The 26,498-nt window shown below is 31.6% G+C and overlaps 1 protein-coding gene across 3 annotated transcripts in view; it reads left to right on the top strand.

Annotated features, from left to right (window-relative positions):
- LOC145321917 (uncharacterized) overlaps positions 1 to 26,498 on the top strand; it is a 98,143-nt gene that overhangs the window by 32,341 nt on the left and 39,304 nt on the right. For 2 of the 3 annotated variants that reach the window (XM_080163581.1, XM_080163579.1), the window contains exons 5-9: positions 7,151 to 7,233; positions 9,939 to 10,025; positions 20,035 to 20,131; positions 21,603 to 21,646; positions 26,115 to 26,187. In XM_080163581.1, the coding sequence (XP_080019707.1) occupies positions 7,151 to 7,233; positions 9,939 to 10,025; positions 20,035 to 20,131; positions 21,603 to 21,646; positions 26,115 to 26,187 (384 nt within the window). Of the gene's footprint in view, positions 1 to 7,150; positions 7,234 to 9,938; positions 10,026 to 10,668; positions 10,693 to 20,034; positions 20,132 to 21,602; positions 21,647 to 26,114; positions 26,188 to 26,498 lie in introns of all 3 variants that reach the window. The other variant, XM_080163580.1, reaches the window with a different exon arrangement.

Raw genomic sequence — 26,498 nt, 5'->3', positions numbered from 1 at the left:
AATATAATAAACAATTCGTGATTTTACATTGATTATTAAATTCATTGGTGCTTGTTTACATGTGAAGACCGGAGCACCCAAACCCCCCCCCCCCCGCTTAGTTTTGACAAAAATCAAAAATAAGGGGGGGGGGGGGTAGTTTTTTAATGTCTGGAAAACGGCAAGGAGGAAAAAAGCAAGGCAAGGCAAGTGCTTGCTTACATGTGAAGACCGGAGCACCGAAACCCCCCCCCCCCCTCTTAATTTTGAAGAAAATCAAAAATAAGGGGAGGTAGTTTTTTCACTGTACAACACGCCAGAAAGTTGAGTGAGGTAAATCAAGAAAATCCAGTATACCAGAGGGGAAACCTTATAACAGGGATATTCATGTTTTGGAGCATAATTTCCTTATTTATTGACTGATTTTAGTAATTGATGTATCCCTGAACAGGTAGTCTTAAGGAGAATATATCAGAAGTTGTTAAGTTTGGATGGAAGAATTTTGTAATGAAAGCAAAAGTGGGGTAGAGGATAAGGGATGGGGTAGGAACCGGTTACAATAAATCCTAGAACTCTTGTCAGTGGATCAAATTCCACCGAAAAGTAAAGAAATTGTCCCCTTCCTTCCCTTTTTCCCCCTTTCCCCCTCAGTCCCCATGAAAACACTTCTGATATATTCTCCTTACCTGTTCAGGGATACATCAATTACTAAAATCAGTCAATAAATAAGGAAATTATGCCCCAAAACATGAATATCCCTGTAATAAGGTTTCCCCTCTGGCATACTGGATTTACTTGATTTACCTCATTCAACTTTCTGGCGTGTTGTACAGTGAAAAAACTACCCCCCCCCCCCCCCTTATTTTTGATTTTCTTCAAAATCAAGGGGGGGGGTTAAGTCTTTGCCTTGCCTTGCTTTTTTCCTCCTTGCCGTTTTCCAGACATTAAAAAACTACCCCCCCCCCCCTTATTTTTGATTTTTGTCAAAACTAAGCGGGGGGTGCTCCAGTCTACCACATGTAAGCAAGTACCAATTCATTTTTTTCTGATTTGTTGTGCTTCGCTTTTATGAATGTTGTCATTCTTTTTTTAATCAATATTCTGCTAATCCATTTCAACATAAGCAAGTAAAAGCCCTAATATTTTAGTCGCCATTGCTGCGCTATAAATGCAAGCTTTCATATTTGACTAATTAAGATTATATTGATGTATTTTAATTTAAGCAAATAAAGGGCCAAATTCAAATTATATATTATTGTTGTTATGCTACTAATTTATATTCTCAACCTAGTTTAATTAAGATTCTGCTAATGAATTTGAATATATGCAAGTGAAGGCCTTTATCTTAAGTTTATTCCCGAGATCTTGAGGGATAAGACAATGGATGATAATTTGTTATACAATATACATGCCCATTAATGATAAACAAAATTATTCCATCTTTAGATTAAAATTATTAATTAAAAAGATTTGTTACTTACAGTTTAAAACCATCTAATTACAAATGCAACAAAAATACCCAAAGTTTTGAGCTAAGGAAAAAGATAACGTGGTTATAAAACTTTGGATACCATTATAACTTGCAGTCCAATGTCTCCTTCCTCCCTGAGTTTATTCCCAATTTTCACTATGTATCGGTTTAACTTCCAACCTTATTCCACCTAACCCTTAGAAAAGGGATCATTAGGATGACTTTGTTTGTGTTTTGGATGTGTTTGTCTTTATACAGCAGAGCTGATTATTGGTCTTTGGTTCCACATATTACTTCTTTCTTGCCCCTCTTCACTCACATGACAAAAACAAAATATACCACCAGATATTCAATAAGGTTTCGTGATTTTTTGTAGAATTTTTGGTTAGACTGGCTACCCCTGCCCAAAACCCATTTTTAAAAATTTAGATTTTAAAAAAAGTAAACAAAATTTTTTTGGGATGGTTTTTTTTCTAGGGGCGATTTCTCTTCGGAGGGTGGTGATACCCTCCCCAAAAAAAGTTTTAAACCTTCCCGGGATCTATGAGAAACAACCCTGTTAAGTAGAACCCGATCAGTTCAGCGGTTAGCGAGATCCTTCGGTACAGGCAAACAAACAGACAAATATACAAACATCCTTTTACTTTTTTTAAAAAGGATTATGTTATATTCTTCCACAAAATATAAATAATTTTATTGCAGGCAAAATAGTTTTTCTTTCAAAATTACATACCCCTTTATCCATCTAAATTATCGAAAACCATAGTTCATTTTAGCTTTCATCTATTTAATAAACCTATATGTAATATTCCATTAGACTGTCAAAACCAATTTTTGATTAAACTATGGAATATTTCACAGATAGCGTAAAGTTACTATTTCTATCTATGAATGGAGGATGCCTAACAGAAATTCAAAATTAGATTGATCAGAATCGTCTGTCAGTTGATTGAGCTATCTTTGATTAACTCTATTCTTAGGAGGGGGGAGGGGGGCCTCTGAAACTCTTATTTTGATCTCGGAAACAATAAGAGATATAAAGCAAACCTTAATATCAAAGATGCACAAAATCCAAATAATGAAAATTTAAATTAATTTTATCGCTCATCAGAACACTGCCATTCTTAAAACTTTTACATGAATATTATATATGGTATAATAATTTGTAACTGCTTTTGTATAAACATTCCCTGGAACTATGAGAAGCTTCACTGCATTTGAGGACCTTATCGGTTCAGCGATTAGCGATATCCATTGGTTCAGACAAACACAGAAAGATCCTTTGACTATTTACAAGGCTACCTAAATGTAGAAAAGCTCCGATGTTTTTATAAGTAACTGAAATTGCTAAAATAATCAATCTTGTGAAGAAAAGTGAAAAGAATGTTTCTTTTTCTTTGAAGGAGCTTGATATTATTTTATACCCACAGATTTTAAGATATTAGCTCATAAAAACAAGGATGGTAATATCCACAAATAACGAAGCACTTAAAAGCATGGAACAATCAATCTCATATTCTTTCTATATATATCGCAAACTAGATTTTAAAGTAACTGACTTTTTTAACTAGTGGTAAAAATAAATTACTAAATCTTTAAAGTGGCTTGTATGTTCATAGATTTATTTTATATTTTTTAGTTAAATTAGTCAAAATGTAATATTAACTCGCGGAAAAAAGGGGAGGGGGATTTTCCCTCCACTTAACATTTTTTAAATAAAAAAAGTTTTTCTTTTGGAGGGGTCTTTTTTTCCTAGGGATAATTAATCTTGGGATGAGATAGGAGACCTCCCATAAAATAGGAAGAGACCCTCCACGGACCTATGAGAAGCCTTTTTGTAAAGAAGAACCGTATCGGTCCAGCAAGTAGCGAGATTCTTTGCTACAAACCCACAGAAAGATAGACATCCTGTTACTTTTATTCAAGGATTACATAATGATATTTATTTACATTTGTTGGCTTATTTTGCACTTCATGGATCTAATTTTGTTTATTTGCAACAATTCTTTTTACTGCAGCATATTATTTACTCATAATTTTTACCCCAGTTCTCAACTTTTCAATGCAAAAAAATAATCATCTTTATTCTCAGGCATTTAATGGATTGATTTTTATAAAAACAAATCAAGGATGATAAGATCAATAAAAACGAATCTCTCAAATCAGACGGTAGGACAATCGAACAGTATCACTTTTAGAGTATCATTTGCAGAATTTGAAATTGGTAATAGAGATGCTTTGCATATAATATTTTACCTGGTTGCCCTTGGAATCATTATTCCAAAAATCATGTGAACAGATGTATTGATTATAGAGTTGTAACGCTTTCTAAATCATACCCAACTGTTAAAGGAGTCATTATGCAAAGTTCAAACATGCCGAAATGAACGATAAGTGTTACATGTTTCAGACGGAGAGACGTACAGGCCGACCATAATTCTAGGAAAGCTTTGCTATATAAAGGGATATAGGGATTATTTTGGTATATTTTTATGAACACAGCATCTATTTTTGTAACCGTAGTTATTTTCCATAAGACACATGATCTTTTTTTTCACTAAGCCAAAAAAATTATAATGTTAAAAATGGACAAACTGAATTTCTAATAATAATCATGGGGTATTACTCTATTTGTAGATTATACTCAATTGTTATAGAAATCATCATGCAAAGTTTGAAATAGATAGGACAATTCGAACATGTCTACATTAATGACTAGAGTTGGGCTCGATATAATTATCTCGCTATTCAATGTTTTATTCACTTTCTTTTGGTTATCTGAATTCTGACTATTGACCTTATTCTTCCATTATCTTCTCCCTGACGATTTCTTTCTTAAAACTATTTTAGGATCTTAAAATTTATTATTTCAAAATATCGTCCTGAAAGGGTTAAAATGTTTAGTTAACTGTTAAATTTTAGTTCAATTTCTGACCACATTACGCACGTATTGCTAGTATCAAATCATTTAAAAACTAAGTTTTATTTTATTTACTATATTATAAATTTAAATTTTCTGTTTTATGGATAGAAATTTAATACTTCAATATAATTCAAATAGCAACATAAAATAAAATATATTTATTCTTCATACAGTAAAATAATGGGTCTTATCGTTCTGGTCAATGAGAGTTTATTACGGATTATTGGAGCACTGTGAGGTTTAAACATTTATCATTTGGAAAACTTGAGCTCAATTATAGACATTTATTTCCTATATAGATCTGTCATGGATCTTGATGCAATAAAGCAGGCTGTTTTGTAAATGTTAAAAATTGGAAGATTTCATTAAACAAAAGTTACCGCAAATATAATATTAACGATAAGAGCTATCTGTTACGGACTGACCCTAAATGTAGAAAAGCATTAACTTTCTTTTTAGAATTTCATTATATCATCAAGAATGGATTTTTTTGCTGCTCTAGTTACTTTTCTTTGTTAAGATTAGTTTAGAATTAAAGTTGACTTTTCTAAATTTAAAGTCTTGTATTATAAATTGTGAAACATAAATAGAAATACAGAATGTAATTTAGGTGTGGGGAAAAGTATTCTTTAGAATGTCAAAGGAAAATTATCAAATCCTTACAGTAAATAACAGGATGTCTATCTGTCTGAGTGTACAGAAGGATCTTGCTAATTGCTGCATCAGTATTGCTGCATCAGTATGCATCAGTGTAGCTTCTCATAGGTCGTGGCAATGTTTATAACTTTTTGGCGGTAGGGTTACCTTCAAACTCCCAAGAATATCACCCTAGAAAAAAGTTACACCCCACCCCCACCATTTTTTTTTATTTTGAAAAATAAAACTGAAATTGGGGCAGTCCACTTATCCCTGCTTCCTCCCTCTAGTGTCCCAAGAGTAGCCATCAGTATAATATAGAGTAGTAAGAAATTTTTGTCTGAAGCTTAAGATATCGGAAAGTGATAGTCCAAATAGGTTGTACTTTTTAGAGATTTTTTAAAGGATACAATCATTAATCACGGTACTAGCAATGTCCATTCTTTTCAACCGAAAATTTTAATCTACAGAAGTGGTAATTTTGTTGTATATCTATTTATCGTATATTCTCTTATACCTTAAGATCCATGCGTTGTTCTAAAGAGGAGTATGCATAAACGAGAGCAAGTGATTCTGGGCACCTTCCAGCAGTGATTCCAAATGTTTTTTTGATGAATATACTAGGGTTATGATTAATATCGTTATATCACTTTTTAAAAATAAGTTTCCCCATGGTCCTATATGAAATAAAAATTTTAAATGTTAGGCATTTTTTGACCATATATCATCACATGTTTTGTTGAGTTCAAACTGCTGTGACAAAAAAAGTAAACTTTAGCAATGATATTTGAAAAAAAGAGTTGGTAACTTGTAATTTTGTAAACAGTTTTATTAGTGTACTTTCGTAATTTACAGCATTTGATTATGTTTTGGAGTGTTATTTTATTTGAACCTTTGAACTCAACAAAACATTTGATGATATTTCATCCAAAAATGCTTAACATATCAAAGTTTTATTCGTAGAAAACCATTGGGAAACTTTTTTTCAGTTGGTATAACTATATCAAACATAACCCTAGTATATTCAGCAAAAAAAAATTTTGAACCACGGCTGGAAGGTGCTTAGAATCACTTGCTCTCGTTCGTGCATAGTCCCCTTAATTTTGAACATACCTATCCCTGTCTGGCACGCAAAGTAACTTGTCACATATCTAAAATTGAATCAAAAAAGTTGAGAATTTTGCGACAGAATATGTCTAGTTCAAGATTAGATATAAATCAGAGAGGGAGGGGACATTGGATAGTAAATTATGCTGGTATCCAAAGTTTTCTTAACATGATCTCTAAGTTCATTAGCTTGAAATCTTTAGATACCTTTATCAAATCTTGATTGGTTTGTTCAAACTAGCATTGTCCAAACTTTTCAATCAAGAATTATAATTTTGTTTATCATTACTGGGGATATGTACATCAATTTATTATCGTCCATTGTCTAATCCCAGAAGAGAAATTTTTTATTTTATTTTTTCTTCAATATTGAAGCACTGACATATATATTTTTTCGATGACTTGTTGTTGAGCTTGTACGGATGTTGTCATACCTGTTGCATTTAAAACGCATTACTTCAAAAAAATCATTCAGTGTAATAGCTAAAAGAATAATTTGAACACGCTATAATTGTTTGAAATATAACACTTTTGTAGTATGATTAATGCGTCGAATAATGAGTAGAAAAGCTACTCTGTGATTTAAACATGTCCGTCAGTGTCTTTCTGTTTTACTTACAGTTAATGGACACCCACCCCCACACCCCTCCTCTATTTCCATATGATTTATCATGCGTTTTGGAGGAACTTTTTTTTATAATGCGATACAGCTTCTGATTATTCAAAAAAACTTTTTTTCTGCTATTGGATGAAATCATTTATGTTGTCCTTATATAAAAGTAACAGGATGTCTGCCGGTAGCTTTTAAACTTTTATTAGGTCTATGGAAGTTATATAACTTTTTGGGGAACATCCAACCTCCCAAGAGAATTCAACCCCCTCCCCTAAAGGAAGAGTTTTGTTTACTTTTTTATTTCAAATCTAAAATATCAAATTGGAGGTTCGATTCCCCTAACAAAACCTTCCAACAAGTGGACATAAAGGTCTCTAGGGGCTTAGCCGCTAGTAATTTTTAAATTATTTTTATTTTTCAGGATGAGGAGCTTAAGGCAAATGAAAGAAGGCGACAAGAAAATAGACTTTGTCCATCGAGCTGGTTCATCTGTCCACATGAGCAGTAAGAATTTGTTAATCTGTCTATCTAATTGTCCATCTAGATGGTTCATCTGTCCATATGAACAGTATGTATTTGTCTATCATATGTCTATCTCTATGGTTTATCTGTCTATCTAAATGTCCATATAGCTGATTTATCTGTCCACATGAGCAGTAAGTATTTGTTAATATGTCTATATGTCTGGTCTTTCTGTCTATCTAATTGTCCATCTAGTTGGTTCATCTGTCCACATGAGCAGTGAGTAGTTGTCTATTATGTGTCTATCTAATTGTCCATCGAGCTGGTTCATCTGTCCACATGAGCAGTAATAGTTGTCTATCATATGTCTATATTTCTAGATTATATGTCTATCTAAATGTCTATATAGCTGGTTCATCTGTCCACATGAGCAGTAAGTATTATCTGATAAGTCTTTTTGTCAGTTTTATTTGTCTATTTAGCCGATTTATCCTTTTTACTCTTTTAAATATTTAGCTTTTTAGAAATCTAGTCGGTTTTGTTTCATGTCCATCTATTTGTGTTTTACATTAAAATAATTCTAGTTTTATTAAGCAGAATATTCCAGATGTCCAAGGGGGCAAGACTTTGGCCAATAGATTGATTTACTGTACATCCTCAATTATAATACACAAAATATTCCCTTCTGTATATTAAAATTAGTGGTTGAAATGTTTGTATTCTCCACTTGATTAACCAACCACTCAAAATTCAATGAAAACTCCCCAAAGTTGTTAAGCTAACGAATAAGAACAAGTTATTATAAAACTTTGCGGACTAATGTAATAAACAGACCAATGCCCCTCCCTCCCTAAGAATGTTCCCTTTTATTCTTACGTTTTTTAATAGCGAAGCTACTCTATAATTCCGAATGTCCGTCCGTCCGTAATTAATGAATTAAGGGAAACGTGATTTTCTCGGCTCCTATTCAAGATAGACAGCTGAAATTTTTAGTGAAGATTCCCACTATATATGCCCATCTAATATATACATTGTTTTGTCCGTCTGTTTGTTATTTGGGGTGCTAGATCGATTCCTATATTTTTACATTTTCGTGATTTTCTCAACTCCTTTTCAAGATAAAGAGCTGAAATTTAGGGATTAATAATTTTATATTCTACATATTTTCACCAAGTTTTATTAATATTTAATTATTAATTGGGGTGCTAGATCGATTCCTAGATTTTTTAGGTTTTCATGGTTTCTCAATTCCTATTCTGGATTGACGGTTGAAATTATCAGGGATTGAATACCTATGCTCATGTTCTACATATTTCCATCAAGTTTCATTAAGATTTGTCTATTAATTGCGATGCTAGATCGATTCCTAGAATTTTAACTTTTCATAATTATAAGGTTGCGTGATTTTAAAGGTGTGATGATTTCCATATTTTACCAATATTAATATTTATTATATGACACTGCTTTATAGTATTTACCGACCAGTATAATTTACAGTCCAATGCCCCCTCCCTCCCTTCAAATTTATTAAAATAAGGGGGGGGGGAAGTTCTGACACTTTTGCGTAAACGGTGAGTATAGGCTTTATCTTTGGACTGAGAGGATAGGTTATTAGGGATAAAATCATTCTTATATGATGAATTTCCCCCAGATTTAAGATTTTTTGGATAGGCCTCCAGGTTCCGGAGCTCCAGGCCTCCTGGTGGTCTCTGTACAGGTAAAATTGAAAAAAAAAATTTTTTTTTTTTAAGTTACAGGTCAACTTATAAAACAAAATATGCATCTTTTTTAATATTATTCACATATTTGAAGAAAAAATATGCATATTTTGTTTTATAAGTTGATTTTTAACTTTAAAATTTTTTATTTTTTTTTTCATTTTTACCTGTACAGAGACCACCTGGAGGCCTGGAGCTCTGGAACCTGGAGGCCTATCCAAAAAATCTTAAATCTGGGGGAAATTCATCATATAAGAATGATTTTATCCCTAATAACCTATCCTCTCAGTCCAAAGATAAAGCCTATACTCACCGTTTACGCAAATGTGTCAGAACTTCCCCCCCCCCCCCCTTGATCCTTAAGTTCCCACCAACTTAATAACAAGATAAGATTATTATTTACTAAAATATTATCTTTAAGAGAGAGAGAGAGATAGAGAGAAAAAAGGATGACAACGTCCATGACCACCAGTAGCGATGCACAAAAAAATTTAGGGAATGGCCAAAGTGAGTTATACAGCAGATCCTCAGTTGACATAACAAAGAAAAAACGAGATAAAAACTCAAAGAAAATCACGAAACCTTTAAAAAATAAGATTTATGTCAGATGGACAAAACAATCAGAAAATCACATTTCCTTACAGTCTTACGGTCTAACGTACTGACGCACATTCATACAACATGAATTATAGAGTAGCTTCGCTACTAAAAAATAAATAACGTCATTGCATTAATGAGAAAAATATTTTGATAAGAATTGTAAATAACAAATAATTGAAAAATATGTTTGGTATTTCAAGAATTATTGAAAATCAGAGAGGGAGGGTAGATATTGGACTGTAAATTACACCAGTACCCAAATTTTTAATACCCTCTCATTCGCTGGATTAAAAGTTTAATGACTTTAAAAGTTTATAAATGCGTGAAATTGCTACGCTTTCTAAGACGTACCCAACCATTGCAGGAATCACCATAAACCTTTATGAACACCTGACGTTTTAAAGGAATTAATAAATGTACTTAATTTAGGAAATGCGAGAGAATAAGTTGGAAATTATGCTTTTTGTGCTGCTGTCTTCCTCTTTGCTATCCATGCTATCTTACTAGGATACTAAGGTAATGTTATTAGATTTCTTTGCTATCCTTGCTATCTTACTAGGATACTCCGGTAATGTTATTAGATATCTCTGCTATCCTTGCTATCTTACTAGGATACTCAGGTAATGTTATTAGATATCTCTGCTATCCTTGCTATCTTACTAGGATACTCAGGTAATGTTATTAGATATCTCTGCTATCCTTGCTATCTTACTAGGATACTCAGGTAATGTTATTAGATATCTCTGCTATCCTTGCTATCTTACTAGGATACTCAGGTAATGTTATTAGATATCTCTGCTATCCTTGCTATCTTACTAGGATACTCAGGTAATGTTATTAGATATCTCTGCTATCCTTGCTATCTTACTAGGATACTCAGGTAATGTTATTAGATATCTCTGCTATCCTTGCTATCTTACTAGGATACTCCGGTAATGTTATTAGATATCTCTGCTATCCTTGCTCTCTTACCAGTATACTCAGGTAATGTTATTAGATATCTCTCCTATCCTTGCTATCTTACCAGGATACTCAGGTAAAATTATTAGATATCTTTGCTATTTTTGCTATCTTGCCAGGATACTCAGGTATAATTATTAGATATCTTTGCTATGTTACTAGGATACTCATGTATAATTATTAGATATCTTTGCTATCCTTGCTATCTTACTAGGATACTCAGGTAAAGTTATTAGATGTCTTAGCTATCTTAAAAGTATCAAGACATGTTGCTAAATAACATAGCTTAGGGAGGGATGGGAAATCATAGTGTAAATTACACTAGTACCAAAAGTTTATAACCTTCTTATATTATTAATATTATTTTCAGTAAACTTTTATTGGTTGATTACAAACTTGTAGTGTCCAAACTTTTCTACCAATAATTTAAATCTATAGAAGGGGTTTTTTCTTTCATCATCAAATATCATCCTATTGGCTTATCCTAAGATCACTGGATTTTGTTTCCAAAAACCTTGTATACATTTTATATCATAGAATGGGTTGGCTTTGAATGCAGTTTTGATATGCTTGAAATAAAGTTTCACTTTAAATATGTAATCTACATTCTTTATTGCCAACTCTAACAATATGTGCATTTTTTTCTTTTTATATTAAGAAAAAACATAGATTTTATTAAAAATGTATTTTGCTTTTCATTCCACTATAATCATGATCACTTTCATAATCAAAATTCATCTGTTATGACATTTGTCGCATTTTTAACCTCATTGCGATTTTTGAGTTTACATATTTTGCTCTTTGTTAAGTGTTTTCGGTGCGTTCCCCCAAAGTGCCTATCGAGCACTATTCCCCCGCCCCCTTTATGAGTAACCAATATAACCTAACCTAAACTGACCTAAAGTAATAAACAAACCAAACAAAAAAACCACCTCTTAGTTTTGATCTTAAAAATAAAACAAGGGGGGTTCAGTGCTCGAAAAGGAAATTGCTGTTTTCTCATTAAAATTTAAAAGTTTATCCCATTTTTGTTGAGATTATATTCATAATAGGATAATTATGTAAAAATACAAATTCTCGATCTTTACATCCTTTCATAAGGGTAACAGGATTTCCCATTTTTGATTTTTTATTTCCGTTTTCATACTTTTCCTTCTAAATTGTACCTTCATATGCTATATCAGATACAAACAGTAATATTAGCAGTAGGAAGAATTTCGTGGACAATTGCGCAACTCAATACCATGCACAGCTAGGACATCCAGATAAAGGTCATACAATCAAAGATTTTGATGCCTTCAATAGTTGAGATGTTTGTGTCTTTCATAGGTCTCGCTGTTAGCGACTGTTAAACAGCTAGGTGCAAGTTGATCTTTTTATTCTATTAAATGCTTTGATTATGTCAAAGAAGCATTATACATATTACTGTATATTTGGTGTAGTGTGAATACTTTATTAGGAGTTAAAAAAGAAGCTTTACTGTAAAAGAGAACTATATCGGATTAGCGAATTAACAAAATAATTTGCTACAGACAGCCACACAGAGAGACACACAGATATCCTAATATTTTATTAAAACAAACATGATTAATCAAACTTAAATGACAAAAATTTTTAATCCTTTTATGAAACTATTTATTTTTACAGTGACAGTAAAAGTTTTATGACTCAATAAAATGGTTGTTGCAAAAATTAACTGTTTATTGAAATATCTTTTAGTTCGAATCTACTCGATAATTGTTACCTTTTTAATCGGTCAGTATGTCCATTATATTTGATCGAATGTTAAAAATAAGGCTTGAAAATTTATCCATGTATAAGATTAACAGAATGTGAGTCTGTCTATCTGTCTGAGTACCGAAGGATATTACTAACCGCTGGAGTGAATTGGATCTCCTTTAAAAAATATTTTTTTTCTTTTTAATTTAAAATTAAAAGTGGAGGGTCCCCCTCTCCCCACCCACCCATTTCTTCAAGTGCCCCTAGAGGCCTTTAGGGGCATAGCAGCTTGTAAAAAAAGTGTTTAAATGTTTTTGTAGTTTTTTAAACTCTCATTAACCAAAAAATTGAGCTTGTTTTTCCAGTAATGGATATATGTTCTTGTTTTCATGGTTTTATGTTTTATTACTTTTATTAAACGTCAACTTTAAATTAAAACTTGTAAAATAATTTAAAAGTTGTTTCAGTTCAAATAAAAAGAATAAACTTTTCTTTTTATGCCTACTATATAAAACTGTTTATAGTCTTATTAATAGAATAAAACCTGCCAAACGATTTGTTGATTAAACATTATATCACATCTTGTTTTGTCATGTTCAAACTATTTTTGTGGAAATCTTCCAACATGTTTTATGACTTAAATATACATTATACATAAGTTACTATCAGGAAGGGAGGAGAAATTGGATTATAAATTATACTGGTACCCAAAGTTTTAAAGTTATGTTCACTCATTTGTTGTCTTAAAGAATATGTAGGTACAAGTTAACAGTGACCAAACTTTTCAACCTATAATTATAAACCACAGAAAGGGTATTTTATTATGGTAGGAGGTGTAAAGAGATTCTTCATTCATAGTTTTATCCATTATAACACTACATTTCATAAATAGCATACATCTTTATTTGGAGGACTCAAAATTATACAATTTGGTAAATAAGATAGATAGTTCTATAGCGCTTTTTAAATTGTAGGTTATTCTTGTTCAAATAATTTAAAACAACTCCCTCTCCTCAAAAATTACTAGCTACCTAAGTTAAAACTCCACACATAACACTTTGTGGTAAGATTGATGATAATAATCATCTATTGGCCTATACCCGTGACACTGTTTTGACTTGAGTCTTAAGGGGCATTGCAGAAAAATAGCTTTGAATCATCACAAGATATAAATATATACAAAGCTTAAAAGACTTTTCATTTGCTTTATACAATAAAATATTGCTATCTTACTTTTTAGATAATTTTTGCAATATTTTGTGGCCACACTGCAAATATAGTTTATACTTGATACCGTATGCAAATTATATGCAGATATTCTTTCCCCTCTAGCCTCTCTGTCACATTTATTCCAGGCATGAAATGGATATTTTATCCCTTGTGTAATATTGTATCCCTATTATAAGGTATATTCATCCCCCTCTAGCCTCTCTGTCACATTTATTCCAGGGATGAAATGGATATTCTATCCCTTGTGTAATATTGTATCCCTATTATAAGGGATATTCATCCCCCTCTAGCCTCTGTCACATTTATTCCAGGGGTGAAATGGATATTTTATCCCTTGTGTAATATTGTATCCCTATTATAAGGGATATTCATCCCCCTCTAGCCTCTGTCACATTTATTCCAGGGGTGAAATGGATATTTTATCCCTTGTGTAATATTGTATCCCTATTATAAGGTATATTCATCCCCCTCTAGCCTCTGTCACATTTATTCCAGGGGTGAAATGGATATTTTATCCCTTGTGTAATATTGTATCCCTATTATAAGGGATATTCATCCCCCTCTAGCCTCTGTCACATTTATTCCAGGGGTGAAATGGATATTTTATCCCTTGTGTAATATTGTATCCCTATTATAAGGGATATTCATCCCCCTCTAGCCTCTGTCACATTTATTCCAGGGGTGAAATGGATATTTTATCCCTTGTGTAATATTGTATCACTATTATAAGGGATACTCTTTCCCTTACAGCCTCTGTCACATTTATTCCAGTGATGAAATGGATATTCAATCCCTTGTGTAATATTGTATCACTATTATAAGGGATATTTTTTCCCCTCTAGAATATCTTTCACATGGCATTAGAATGTAAAATTAGTATGGGACCCTTTGAATAACGCTTTCTGGATTGCTGGCATAAAACTTGTAATACTTAGATTAAAGCTTGATTGGTTGGTTCAAATAGACATTATCCAAACTTTCCAACCAATAATCTTGGTTTTTTTCTGCGTCAATTCTTTATACTTATCCCTTACAGTCTTGTATTTTATGACTGTGACATATTAGAGGATAAAAAGGATTAAATATAGTACGTGCAGCGCAACCAGGAATTCAAGGAAAGAAACCCTGTAGAATTTTTGAATCTCGGTCCGACACCGCGTCATAACTAAAGACGTTAAAAATGGTCCCCACTGCTGCTATGTCAGATGCACGACGTAAATAGTTAGAGTGGGGGGAATGCCTTGGCCTAAAACAGGCGCAACTCGTTACCATGCACTGTTGGACCTTCTCAGGCAAAGGTCGTGCATCTCAGAGAGTTGGTTGTCTGATGGGCGAAATGATGCTTTACACCACAATCATAAACGGAGTATGTTTTAAGGTGCGCGGAGAGAGGTCTGGTACCCGAAGTGACACCAACCCCCTAGAGTCTCAACTCATAACTTTTACTTCTAACTATCGAAACTATTCAATTAATAAAATTAAACTCTTGAAATTTTAATTTTGTTTATCATTATTGGGGATGTACACCAATATACTTTCCAACTAAACTAATAAAATGATAATTTCTGCAGGAATTTTAAGATTCAGTAGATACATAGTAGAGACTTTATGTCAAAGGCCATGCAATTAAAGGATTGGTTGTTAAAATGCTAGATAAAGAGTAATTAAGTCTACATAGGAAATGCTTTAATTTCAAAGCTATTTATAAGATCTTAAGGGATATATATGCAAACATAGTTCATTTAATATAATCTTATTATTTTTTTCATGATTTACGTTATCCCTTTGTATTCCAGATTGCATCTCATACATCATCTTCTTTACTACATTAGTTTTTAGTAGCGAAGCTACTCTACAATTTACTTTGTCCGTCAGTCCGAAACGCTATGGGGGAAACGCGATTTTCAAGATAGACAGCTGAAATTTTTAGTGAAGATTCCTATGACATATGCCCATATAATCTATACATTGTTTTGTCCATCTGTCTGTTACTTGGGGTGCTAGATTTCTAGATTTTTAAGTTTTTGTGATTTTCTCAATTCTTATTCAAGGTAGATGGCTGAAACTTACTCCACTTATTTCAATCTGGTTTCATTAAGATTTGTCTATTAATTGCGTTGCTAGATCGATCTCTAGATTTTTAAGTTTCCTTGATTTTAGGTTGCGTGATTTAAAGGCTTCGTGATTTCCCTATTTTTATCAAGTTTAATGAATATTGTATGACACGGGTTTACAGTGATTTTTTTCCAGATATTTATTTATAATTTTTAAGCTTCGCTACTTGTCATCTTTGTTTTACTCTTTAATTATTCTGCATTAATCTGTTTTTTACAATTTTAGCAGACATTCCTAATAATTAAATCTAGGGGAGGGGGAAGGGGCATTGGGCTTAAAATTATACTGGTGAACAAATTAAATAAAAGCACTCTTACAATCATGCATTGGCTTAAACACTTTTTGTTAAATTTAAAATAGGTAATACAATCCTTATGCGTCCAACCTTTGGGAGTTACATAATCATTGTTGATTGTCTTATTCCTTAAGATCTCTGGTAAAATTAATCAGTATCTATTTGTTACTTTGGTCATTATTATCCTTGTTAAAACTCTTCTTAGGGCCATAAATATTTCATAAAATGGGGATGCAACTTTTTTCATATTCAAAAATAGATCAATGAAGATTAATTATGTGTCTTTCTCAAAAATTCTTTTAGAAAAATAAATTATTTTCGGAGATTATTGGATTTGATAAACATATTAATTACATGATTTAGTTGAACTTATTTTGGTTGCTTTTCCTCAATTTGCCTATCGAGTACTGAACCCCCACCCCTCTAGTTTTTCTTTCCCACACCTGCGAGGGACAAAACCCTGCGGTGATACCCATTACCCTGAGTGATAACAATTCACCTATACCTTACATCCCTTAATTTCAAACATTGAATAAATCCTAAAACATAAAATAAGTGGGAGTTAGAGGTTAGCCCACTAGTGAAATAAGTAATTTTTCCTAAATATGTTGTAAACTTTGTATACCTGTATAATTTACAGGTCAAAGTCTCTTCCCTCCATGAATATTCTTGTCTTTGCTTGAGACCTAATATATTTCCCTCCAGGGATTTTCCAGGCAGGGAAAGGACAATAGGAGTTAATTTAATCTTAACTCCAATCTTTCTTTCTATATTTAGGGCTCTAATAAGTATGCTGCACACAATGTTCTGGTGAATATTAATTTATCATTCATTGTCCTATTCCTGAACTCTCAAGGGAATTCACACTAGCACCATAATCTTTGACACAAAATTAAAGATTTTTCAAATTTTCTTCATTTAGTTTTCTTTTTGTTAAAAGAAAAAGTTTACCAAAATTCTTACTCCCAATATTCAATTTATTTGTAGGTCAGTATAAAAATTTTGTATTCATAGAATTGTTAGACAATATAGGATAAATTGATTATGAAAAGCTTGAACCAAACAATTATAATAAAAGAACATGAGAACCTGTTTCTAAAACTCAATATTTTTCAAGCCTTATAGTTTTTCTTAAGGATCTGTTAGGACAATGGGCAATAAATTGAAGTACATCCCCAACAATGTTGAACAAAATTACACCTCCGCAGAGTAAGATTATTGGTTGAAAAGTACCCAAAGTTTTTAAGCAAAGAAATAAAAGGAATTGTTTATAAAATTTTGGGTACGACTGTTATTTTCAGTCCAATCACCCCCCCCCCCCCTCCAGAATGTCCGTACGTCCATTTTAAACATGTTGATTTTTCTACTTTTTTAACAAAAAATTTTCAAGCAGTTTTTCAACAAATTTACTTACAATTTTGCTTCGACTCTTATACTTTTATATTCTGATTATTCAGTTCAGACACTATACAAATGTTAAAGTCCGTTTGTACTACCGTTTCAGTCCTTCGCTTTTATGGATGATGTCATCCTTGTTTTAAAGAAAACTTGTCTTAGCACCTTATTGCGCAATAAAGTTTGGTTATGTGGCTGAAATAGATAGCTTTCACGTGTGAAGGGATTCAGAAGAAAAAATAAGAAATAACTTAACCTGAAACTAAAACCACTCAGGGATCTTAAGGGATAAGACAATTTATGACAACAACAACCCCCCCCCTCTCCTTCACTAAGAGGGATATTTAAGCCTACAAATAGCAGAACGCGTTTATAATCTTTTGTGATCAGTATAATGTCTCCTACCCTTTACCACTAGAATTAATTTAATCTAACCTTCTTTTGTAAGTAATAGTTGCCTCGCCTCTAATCTCTCAGAGCGGAGCGGAAAGTCAGTAAAATAGCCTAAAACCACCCCAAGTCAATCATAAAGATCTCCTGAAAAGTACAACCTGGTTGGTCTAGTTTTTTTTGAGATTTTTAGCTTCAGACAAAAATACATTTAAACTTTATATTTTTTGATTTAAGAAATTTTTCAAAAACATTATTCCCCTTTTTTTAAAAAGAAAGACAACAACTATGTAACAAATTGAATATCAAAAAAAGGCTTTACTTTTTTCAATATTGTTTCTATTTGTAATTTTAATGAAATCCTTTTTAAAAGCGAAGCTTTTCTATAATTAGGGTCGGTCCGTCCGTCCGTCCGTCCGTACGTCCGTCCGTCCGTCCGTCCGTCCGTAACGGATAGCTTTTTTCGTTAATTTAGACATGTTAGAATTGTCCTATCGATTTCAAATTTTGCATGGTGATTCCTTTAGTAGTTAGGTACGATTTAGAAAGCGTAGCAACTCTATAATCATTACCAAAATGTCCGTACGTCCATTTTAAACATGTTGATTTTTTAACTTTTTTAAATAGCTTTTTTCGTTAATTTAGGAATGTTATAATTGTCCTATCGATTTAAAATTTTGCATGGTGATTCCTGTAATAGTTAGGTACGATTTAGAAAGCGTAGCAACTCTATAATCATTACCAAAATGTCCGTACGTCCATTTTAAACATGTTGATTTTTTTACTTTTTTAAATAGCTTTTTTCGTTAATTTAGGCATGTTATAATTGTCCTATCGATTTCAAATTTTGCATGGTGATTCCTGTAATAGATAGGTACGAGTTAGAAAGCGTAGCAACTCTAGAATCATTACCAGAATGTCCGTACGTCCATTTTAAACATGTTGATTTTTTTACATTTTTAACAACAAATTTGTATGTGACCTAATTATCTGATTGGTCTGATTTTTGGTATACTGATTCCTAGGACATCAAAGTACAATATTAAAAGCGAAGCAACTCTATAATCAAGTCCTAAAAATGTAAGTATGTCCATAATCATTATCCTGTATCAAGCAGTTTTTCAACAAATTTACTTACAATTTTGCTTTGACTCTTATACATTCGCATTCTGATTATTCAGTTCTGACATTATACAAGTCTTAATGTCCGTTTGTCCTTCCATTTCAGAGCTTCGCTTTTATGGATGTTGTCATCCTTGTTATCTGATGATTGTGAGTGGGCAAAGTAAACTATAAACTTGATAAGGTGTTCTTTTAGAAGAATAAAATAAATTACTGTTATCGCATCATTTTATAGACAGCTTTACGCGGATGTTAAAATGAAAAAATGTGAGATTAAAACTGTTATTAATATCATAATTTTTATTTTCTAATTGGTGAAAAATAGTCTGTAATTCGATGGTATACAAGATTTTTCGGGTATTGTCCTATCCACGACATCCCTCCATAAGGAGCGATTAGTCGTATTTTTAAAATGGCTTTTTATAGGTTATTTTAGGTTAGGTTAGGTTATAGTGTGTTAGGTGATTGCCCAACAGGGTTAGGTAATTGGCCCCGCAGGGTTAGAGCCCCCCGCAGGGGCTAGAAATAGGAGAAAAGCTACTGTGTAAAATACGAAGAATCGCTCCTTATGGAGGGATGTCGTGGAAAGGACTATACCCGATTTTTCAGTATGACTAAGAACAGGTTCTAATCCAGCTGATATCAATCGGTTTCGAAGCCATACTGGTAAAATAATTCAATCATAGTTTTCTTTCGTTCTATTTTATGGCTATTCCTGGTTGTTTTGATGAAACTCCACTTGAGATAGAACTTCATTTGAAATTGAAATCGGCACCAACATTATTCCTACACATTCAATAGGGGCGTGTACAGGGTTTTATCTAGGGTATTGATTGCACTTTTTGGTATGGCGTTTGATTAAACAATGAACGATATATTGATGTACATCCCAATTCCTGAACAACAAAATTGTAAATTAGAATTGTTGTTGAAAAGTTTGGAGAATACTAGTTTCAAACTAACTAATCAAAATTCATTAAAAAATTGATCCAATGAATAAAATAACGTGGTTATAAACTTTTGCCATTGGTATGATTTAAATTTCAATATCCCTCTCTGCTATTTATAGAAAACTACAGTCGACACAGAAAAATTTAAGATTAGTGCAAAAAGCATAAAAATAACAATATTCTACATCATAAAGAGACTCGCGATTACATCACTACATGCATCTAAAGACTCTTGAGACTTTTGAAATAACCAAAAAAGTATTATTATTATTCTATTGGAAGGGTGGTAGTACCTCCTCTAAAATAGCTGTAATACTTCAAAAATAATCATTTTGATGTTATTTTTTAGGAAAAAAAGTTCTAAAGAGCAAGAGTTAGAGAACCGAGATCTTGAGATCGGTAATGCTTCCAGAACTTCCAATGATTGTATCATATCACAGAACAGGGTGAGCAAATATTTTTTATCCTATTTAAAAATTGTAATATAATTTAATAATAAACTGAAAAGCTTACGTGCTTTTTGTGTCATACAGACGCATTTACATACCCTAATTGTTGAGCAGCTGCAATTGATATATTTTAACTTGGATGTTGCACCAGATTTTCATGTACTGGAATAAAGTGATACTCCAAGCTGGCTTAAATAACGTTACCTTCCATCCACCCTCCTCACCTCCTACTGAACGAACTAAATGACCCATAAGTAAAGTCCATGTTAGCAACCTACACTGTTAAAAATAATTTTTTTTTAGCATCAGATAATACTATATATTCTTCAAATTAATGTATAGTATCAATCCGTACGTTATAGGAAAAAAACCTTATTACAATACAAGGAAGATTCCAATACTGTATTGAGCAATACTTAGTGTTCTACGGAGTAACATGTAGTACTAAATAATGTATTTGTCTGTATAGTATTATCCAATACGCTCTTTGGAATAATATTCAATATGGTAGAAGTAAGTTTTTAATACTCTCCTTTGCAATTTTTGATATCCTCTATCATAATTTTTGATACTCTGTAGAGTATGAAACTTTTTTACTTTGGATGAAAGATCAGTTTATAATATATGATTATTATATGTACATATACATTTTGTTATATCAACAAACATGCCAAGCAGAGCAATAAAACATTAATTTAAATGTAAATTTAGTAAAAAAAATGACTTTAAAGATGTTTAGGACTAAACATGATCCTTAAAAATAAAAACTATGGTCAGTCATAATTACAAAAATCAAAACTATAAATCTGAGCATAAATAGTAACATTTCATCTTTGTCTAAAACGACCAAGCAAAAACACTTCCATGAGAGGTGTGCACCAATGGTGTCTGTTTCAATTATTCTTTACAGTACGGATTCGTACCCTAGAACGTATGAATAGTTACTATTTTAATAAACTATTCTCTTGCGTATTGTCTGATACGCTACAGCGTATGAAATAGTACTAAATTAAAAAACATTTCTACAGCGTATTTTCCAGTACACTAGAGTCTATCAAATAGTACTATTTTAATAAACATTTCTGTACCGTATTTTCCAGTATTCTAGAGCGTATCAATCGATACTAAAAAATGTATGGGTTCTGTATAGTAATAATTATTGTGTTATATAGTATTACATAGTGTTATATATTAATTATATAGTTGTAGCGTACTTACGGTTCCAATACTCTCCAGAGTATCAATTGATACTAAATAAAAAAATTATTTTTAACAGTGTATATTAAAAATAAATTTTTCCTGTCAATATATCCACGTATTCTATATCCGTCGTAGCTGCGCTACTAAAATGGAACTCATTGTAGTAGAATTTTGCTATACAATCCACATAACCTGCGCAGTTTCTTTTTTTATATGTTTCTGATTTACTTTTGTTATCTGGAATATGAAATTTCTTTTATATTTTTAGTTTGGTCAACTATGGGAGGAAGGCTCCAAAAATAACACTCCCAGGTAAATACTTCTTTTAAAGATTAAAATAGAGTTACAGACATTTTAATATAAACACGGTATGAGGGAAGTAATCTTTTATGAATAACAAGCGGGTTTCAATTTGGGTTTCCCTACCTCTTTTGATTTCAGTTTTGTTTAAAATAAAATTATCCTAGGCCCTAATAAAATAGCTTTAAACCATGGTATGGCTAGTAAGTGTTTTCCCTAAAAAGCAGATCCCAATCAGTTTAGCAGTTACCGAGAATTTAAGCTACAGACAGACATCGTAATTATCTAAATTACAAATTAAATATTTGATTCTCTTCAATACATTTCTATTTAATTTGCTGAAAATCAATTTTTGATTGAGAATTTATAAAAAAAAATTTATTTTATAATTTACAATGTACATATAAAATATGTAAAGTATAGGGGAGAAATTAGTACAAATCTCGTTTTTAAGATTTTTTATGCTCGTAAGAAATTTTCAAAAATTTCCAATTTTTTTCCTTTTTTTATGAGATATTTATCAATTTGTGAAGAAAAAAGTTTTAGCATTAAATAAATAATTAAAAATCGTCGAAATATTTTGTAGAAATACATCAAATGCTCTGTTATGAAAATAAAAGATTCATTAAAGTCTTGGTTAGATTTAAAAATAGTATTTGACAGAAATTTAATGTATGTTCTTCAGTAATTATTATATTACGAATTCTTTAACGAGTGTTGAGCACTCGGATTACGAGATTTTATAGGCCAACCCCCCCCCCCCACCCCCCTTTTCTCAAATGAATTCAATTACACAATTGTACCAAGTTAAAGAGAGAGAGCGAGCAAATTGCTGAATTATCAATAAATTTTTACAATTTTTAAATTTTAAGTAAAATTCATATTTTAAAATTCCAATATCTACATACAGGGAGGGAATTGATATTGGACTGAAAATTTTACTTGTACCTAAATTTCTTTTATTGGTTGAATTCTATTAAATCTCAATCTAGAAGTGTCCGAACTTTTTAACCAATATTTTTAATCTATAGAAGGCGTAATTTTGTTTATGATCTTTTGGGATGTAAATATACCTAAAGGTCTCTGAAAATCTACGTCTACACAGACAGGATGAAAATTGATTTAGAATTCTTATGTTAAAATAATGTTATATGTGGTTGTTTGTATGTACTTAAAACTCTTTCTAACGGCTCTTTCTTTGTTTCAAAACAATTCTTTAAAAAAAATTATATCCCAGGCATGAAATTTCTTTTTTGAAATATCATATAAAATTTTTACATGCTTCTTGACATAAGAATATTGGAATTCACATTATTTACCAAAAAATTTTACATTTTTATTCCAAACAAAAGTAATTATGAAGTTCCAATAATTACCACGTATATGTAAATTAAACTTAAACCTAAACACTGATAAAAAAAATGTAAGTCAACGAATTAAACCTTGTTTATCAACACTTTGGTTACCAGTATAATTTACAGTCCACATTGCCTTATTTCTAGAATAGTAAAGTCCCTGTGTGTAAATCTAAATATTACTATATTATCTTTGACAACTCCTTCAGCGAAGATAAAATAAAATTGGATGTGTCTACAAAATAACACAAAGTATAATATACCCCAGGAATCTTAAAGGATAAGTCAATGTGTGATAAAGTGATATACAATGTACTATACATACCCAATGATTAAAAACAAAATAACTGTAAATTATCATTGATTGAAAAGTTTGTACAATACTAGTTAAAAACCAACTAATCAAAGTCAATAAAAGTAACCAATTTTATTAAGTCAAAAAATATAATAGCGTCTTAAACTTCTGAGTTATTATGACGGGTTCATATTATTAAGATATGCCTTGGCCTAGAATATGCAAACTGAAGGTTTCGATAGTTCAAATAATATTTCCTTGCTTGCTGGCTAAAACAAAAATGTGTTCTAATGTAGAAACACTTGAAATTGGTTAGCTCAAGGCTTCTCACATTACAAAATGTTTCAAAGAAGAAGATAATCTTTAAATTTTTTATTACTCCTATTACTTTTATAGCATTAATGAAAGAAAATCGACCTATTGAATTTTGAGTGGTTAGCACAAACTTGCAGTGACTAGCAAGTTTAATTTACAGATGGGTAATTTTTGGTAATTTACAATGTACATCAATTTACCTCCATTTCCTATCCCTTAATATCCCTTAAAACTATTCTCAACAAAAGCTAATTTCTAGAAGTATCTTCAAAATATTGGTATCTCTAGAAGCCAAAATCTACCAAATTAACAAGGATGAAAACGTCATGTAGTAGCGAAGTGCAAAGAATCTTGGATTTACAAACGGACAAAATGAATTATAGAGCTACTGTTCATTGGTCAAAAAGAAAAGAAAAAGAAGATGTAACTTAAATTTGTATGTCTTGTTATATGACCAACATACAAAGTACTTAAGTTGTATAATGGATGCTCTTTAAAATGTGGCATTTTCAACAGAGAAATTAGGCATTCTTTCTTTAATAGCTTTACCGTTTGACAAACACTCGGACAGACAAGATAAATTATAGAGTAGCTTTGCTGCTAAAAATGAATGTACATAACTTTCTATGAAATAAAAAGAATGTTCTGATATATGGCTGGGAAATTATTAGATATTAGAAAATATTTACAAAATTTATCGGCGGTTCCTTTCATACAATATTGGTTATCTTTACCTAGGAATTCCATGGATCTTAAGGGATAGAACCATGGCAGATAAATTAATGTACATCCCAAATGTTAAGAATCAAAATTATCCCTTCTTTAGATCAAAATATTGGTTGAAAACTTTTGACCGTACTAGTTTGGAACTAACTAATCACAGTTCAATAAAAGTACCCAACGAATTAGATATGTGATTTTAAAACTTTGGGTACCAGCCCATTTAAGAGTCCAAATTCCACTTACTTCCTGAGGCATTCAGAGATAGGACAATAGAAGAAAAAAAAATCTTCCACCTAATGATTAGAAGTCATTTGAACATAACAATTTATTGGCCTATGCTATATACAAAATTTGTAATCTTTACCTAGAAATACAAGGGATTTTGAATTATAGGATAATACAAAATAAATTATTGTACATACATACCCAATGTTGAGAATCAGAATTACCCTTTCCTACAAAATAATTGTTTGAACAGTTTGGAACTAAACAAACACAGTTAAATGAATGTACCCAACGAATAAGATATAATACCGTGGTTTAAATCTTTGGGTAATAGTTTAATCTACAGTCCCCTTCCTCCCTGAGGAAACAAGGATGGCAACATCCATAAACGCGAAGCTCTGAAATGGAAGGACAAACGAACATTAACACTTGTAGATTGTCAAAACTGAATTAGCAGAATATTTATGCATCAGTACAAACAATTTTGTAAGTAAATTTGTTGCAAAACTACATAAATAGATGATACTGTTTAAGGACATACTTACATTTTTGGGACTTGTTTTTAGAGATGCTTCGCTTAACATTGTACCTTGTTGTAATAGGAATCGGTTTTCAAAAAATCAGAAGAATCGGATAATTTTAACATACAAAAATTTGTTGTCAAAAAAGTTAAAAATCGACATGTTTAAAATGGACATACGGACATTCTGTTAATGATTATAGAGTTGTTACGCTTTCTAAATTGTACCTAACTACTACAGGAATCATCATGCAAAGTTTGGAATCGATAGGACAATTCTAACCTGTTTGAATAACCGAAAAGAGCTAACTGTGACGTACGGACGGACCGACCCTAATTATAGAAAAGCTTCGCTTTTAAAAGGACATCCTTCTACTTTAAATAATGAAGAAAAATATAAAATGAAATGAAAAAGACCAACCTTAGGTATATTTGACTGTAAATAAAATAAATTACTTTTTCTCTTGTAAGAAAGATAAAGTAAATACAGTGGTTCTTTACTTTTACACATATATCACATATCTCCAGCAGAACAACTCTACAATAATCGACATATTATTACTTGGATGTTGTACTAGATTTTAATATAGTAATAATCGCAAATAGCTAAAACAACGTTTCCACAATCCACCTACTTAACCCATCCCCTCCCCTTCTACTGCATGCACGAACTGACCAATAAATGAGGTTTATATTAGCAAGCTATTGATGACAAATTATTGTAATCCACGAATATCCTATATCAATTTCTTCAGTTTTGCAGCAAAACAACTCTACAATGCCCACGTGTGTAGAGCATAAGCTTTCCAATGATAAGCGTATCATCGTTCTCCGATTTCTAGGTGTTTGGTATGTTTGTTATTTTAGAAGACTTGTTTTATCTAAAATCATTTTTTCCGCCTTTTCTTCGGATTTTGTTTTTATTAGATTTTTAAGCAGCATATATATGTATGAATCTGTAGGTATCTAAAAAGCTTTAAAGAGGGTGGTTCAAAAACTGCTTTCTTCTACCCGAAACCAGTGATATTAATGTCGTCTTATTTCTAGGAAGGGTGACCGGCCTGATTTACCTGACCACAGTATTGATGTTGTCTTCACCCAATCAGAAATTAATAAATTGGTAAGTTATTTTCTTTATCAATATAACTTGGAATGTTATTTGTTCAGTGCTAATCTGTCTGTTTGGTAATACACGTTTAATAATTTCATTCTACATACTTTTTTTTAATATTCTTGTCCTGGCCAGGTTTAAGCTTTTTATTTTGCTTATCGTTAAATACTTTGGTTGTTTAGTATTATACCTTTATTTGGTTTTAAACTAAAGTGTCAAAAATTATCCACCAAAAATTATCCTTAATCTATATAAGGGGTAATTTTATTTCTCTAATTAGAGGTGTACAGTTATAGTTCACTGAATATTAATCTTAAGCT

The sequence above is a fragment of the Acartia tonsa genome, chromosome 6 (assembly GCF_053477335.1).
Source record: "Acartia tonsa isolate MP-2025a chromosome 6, ASM5347733v1, whole genome shotgun sequence".
In the NCBI taxonomy this organism is placed as follows: domain Eukaryota; kingdom Metazoa; phylum Arthropoda; class Copepoda; order Calanoida; family Acartiidae; genus Acartia; species Acartia tonsa.
This window is presented reverse-complemented; position numbering and strand designations above follow the sequence as displayed.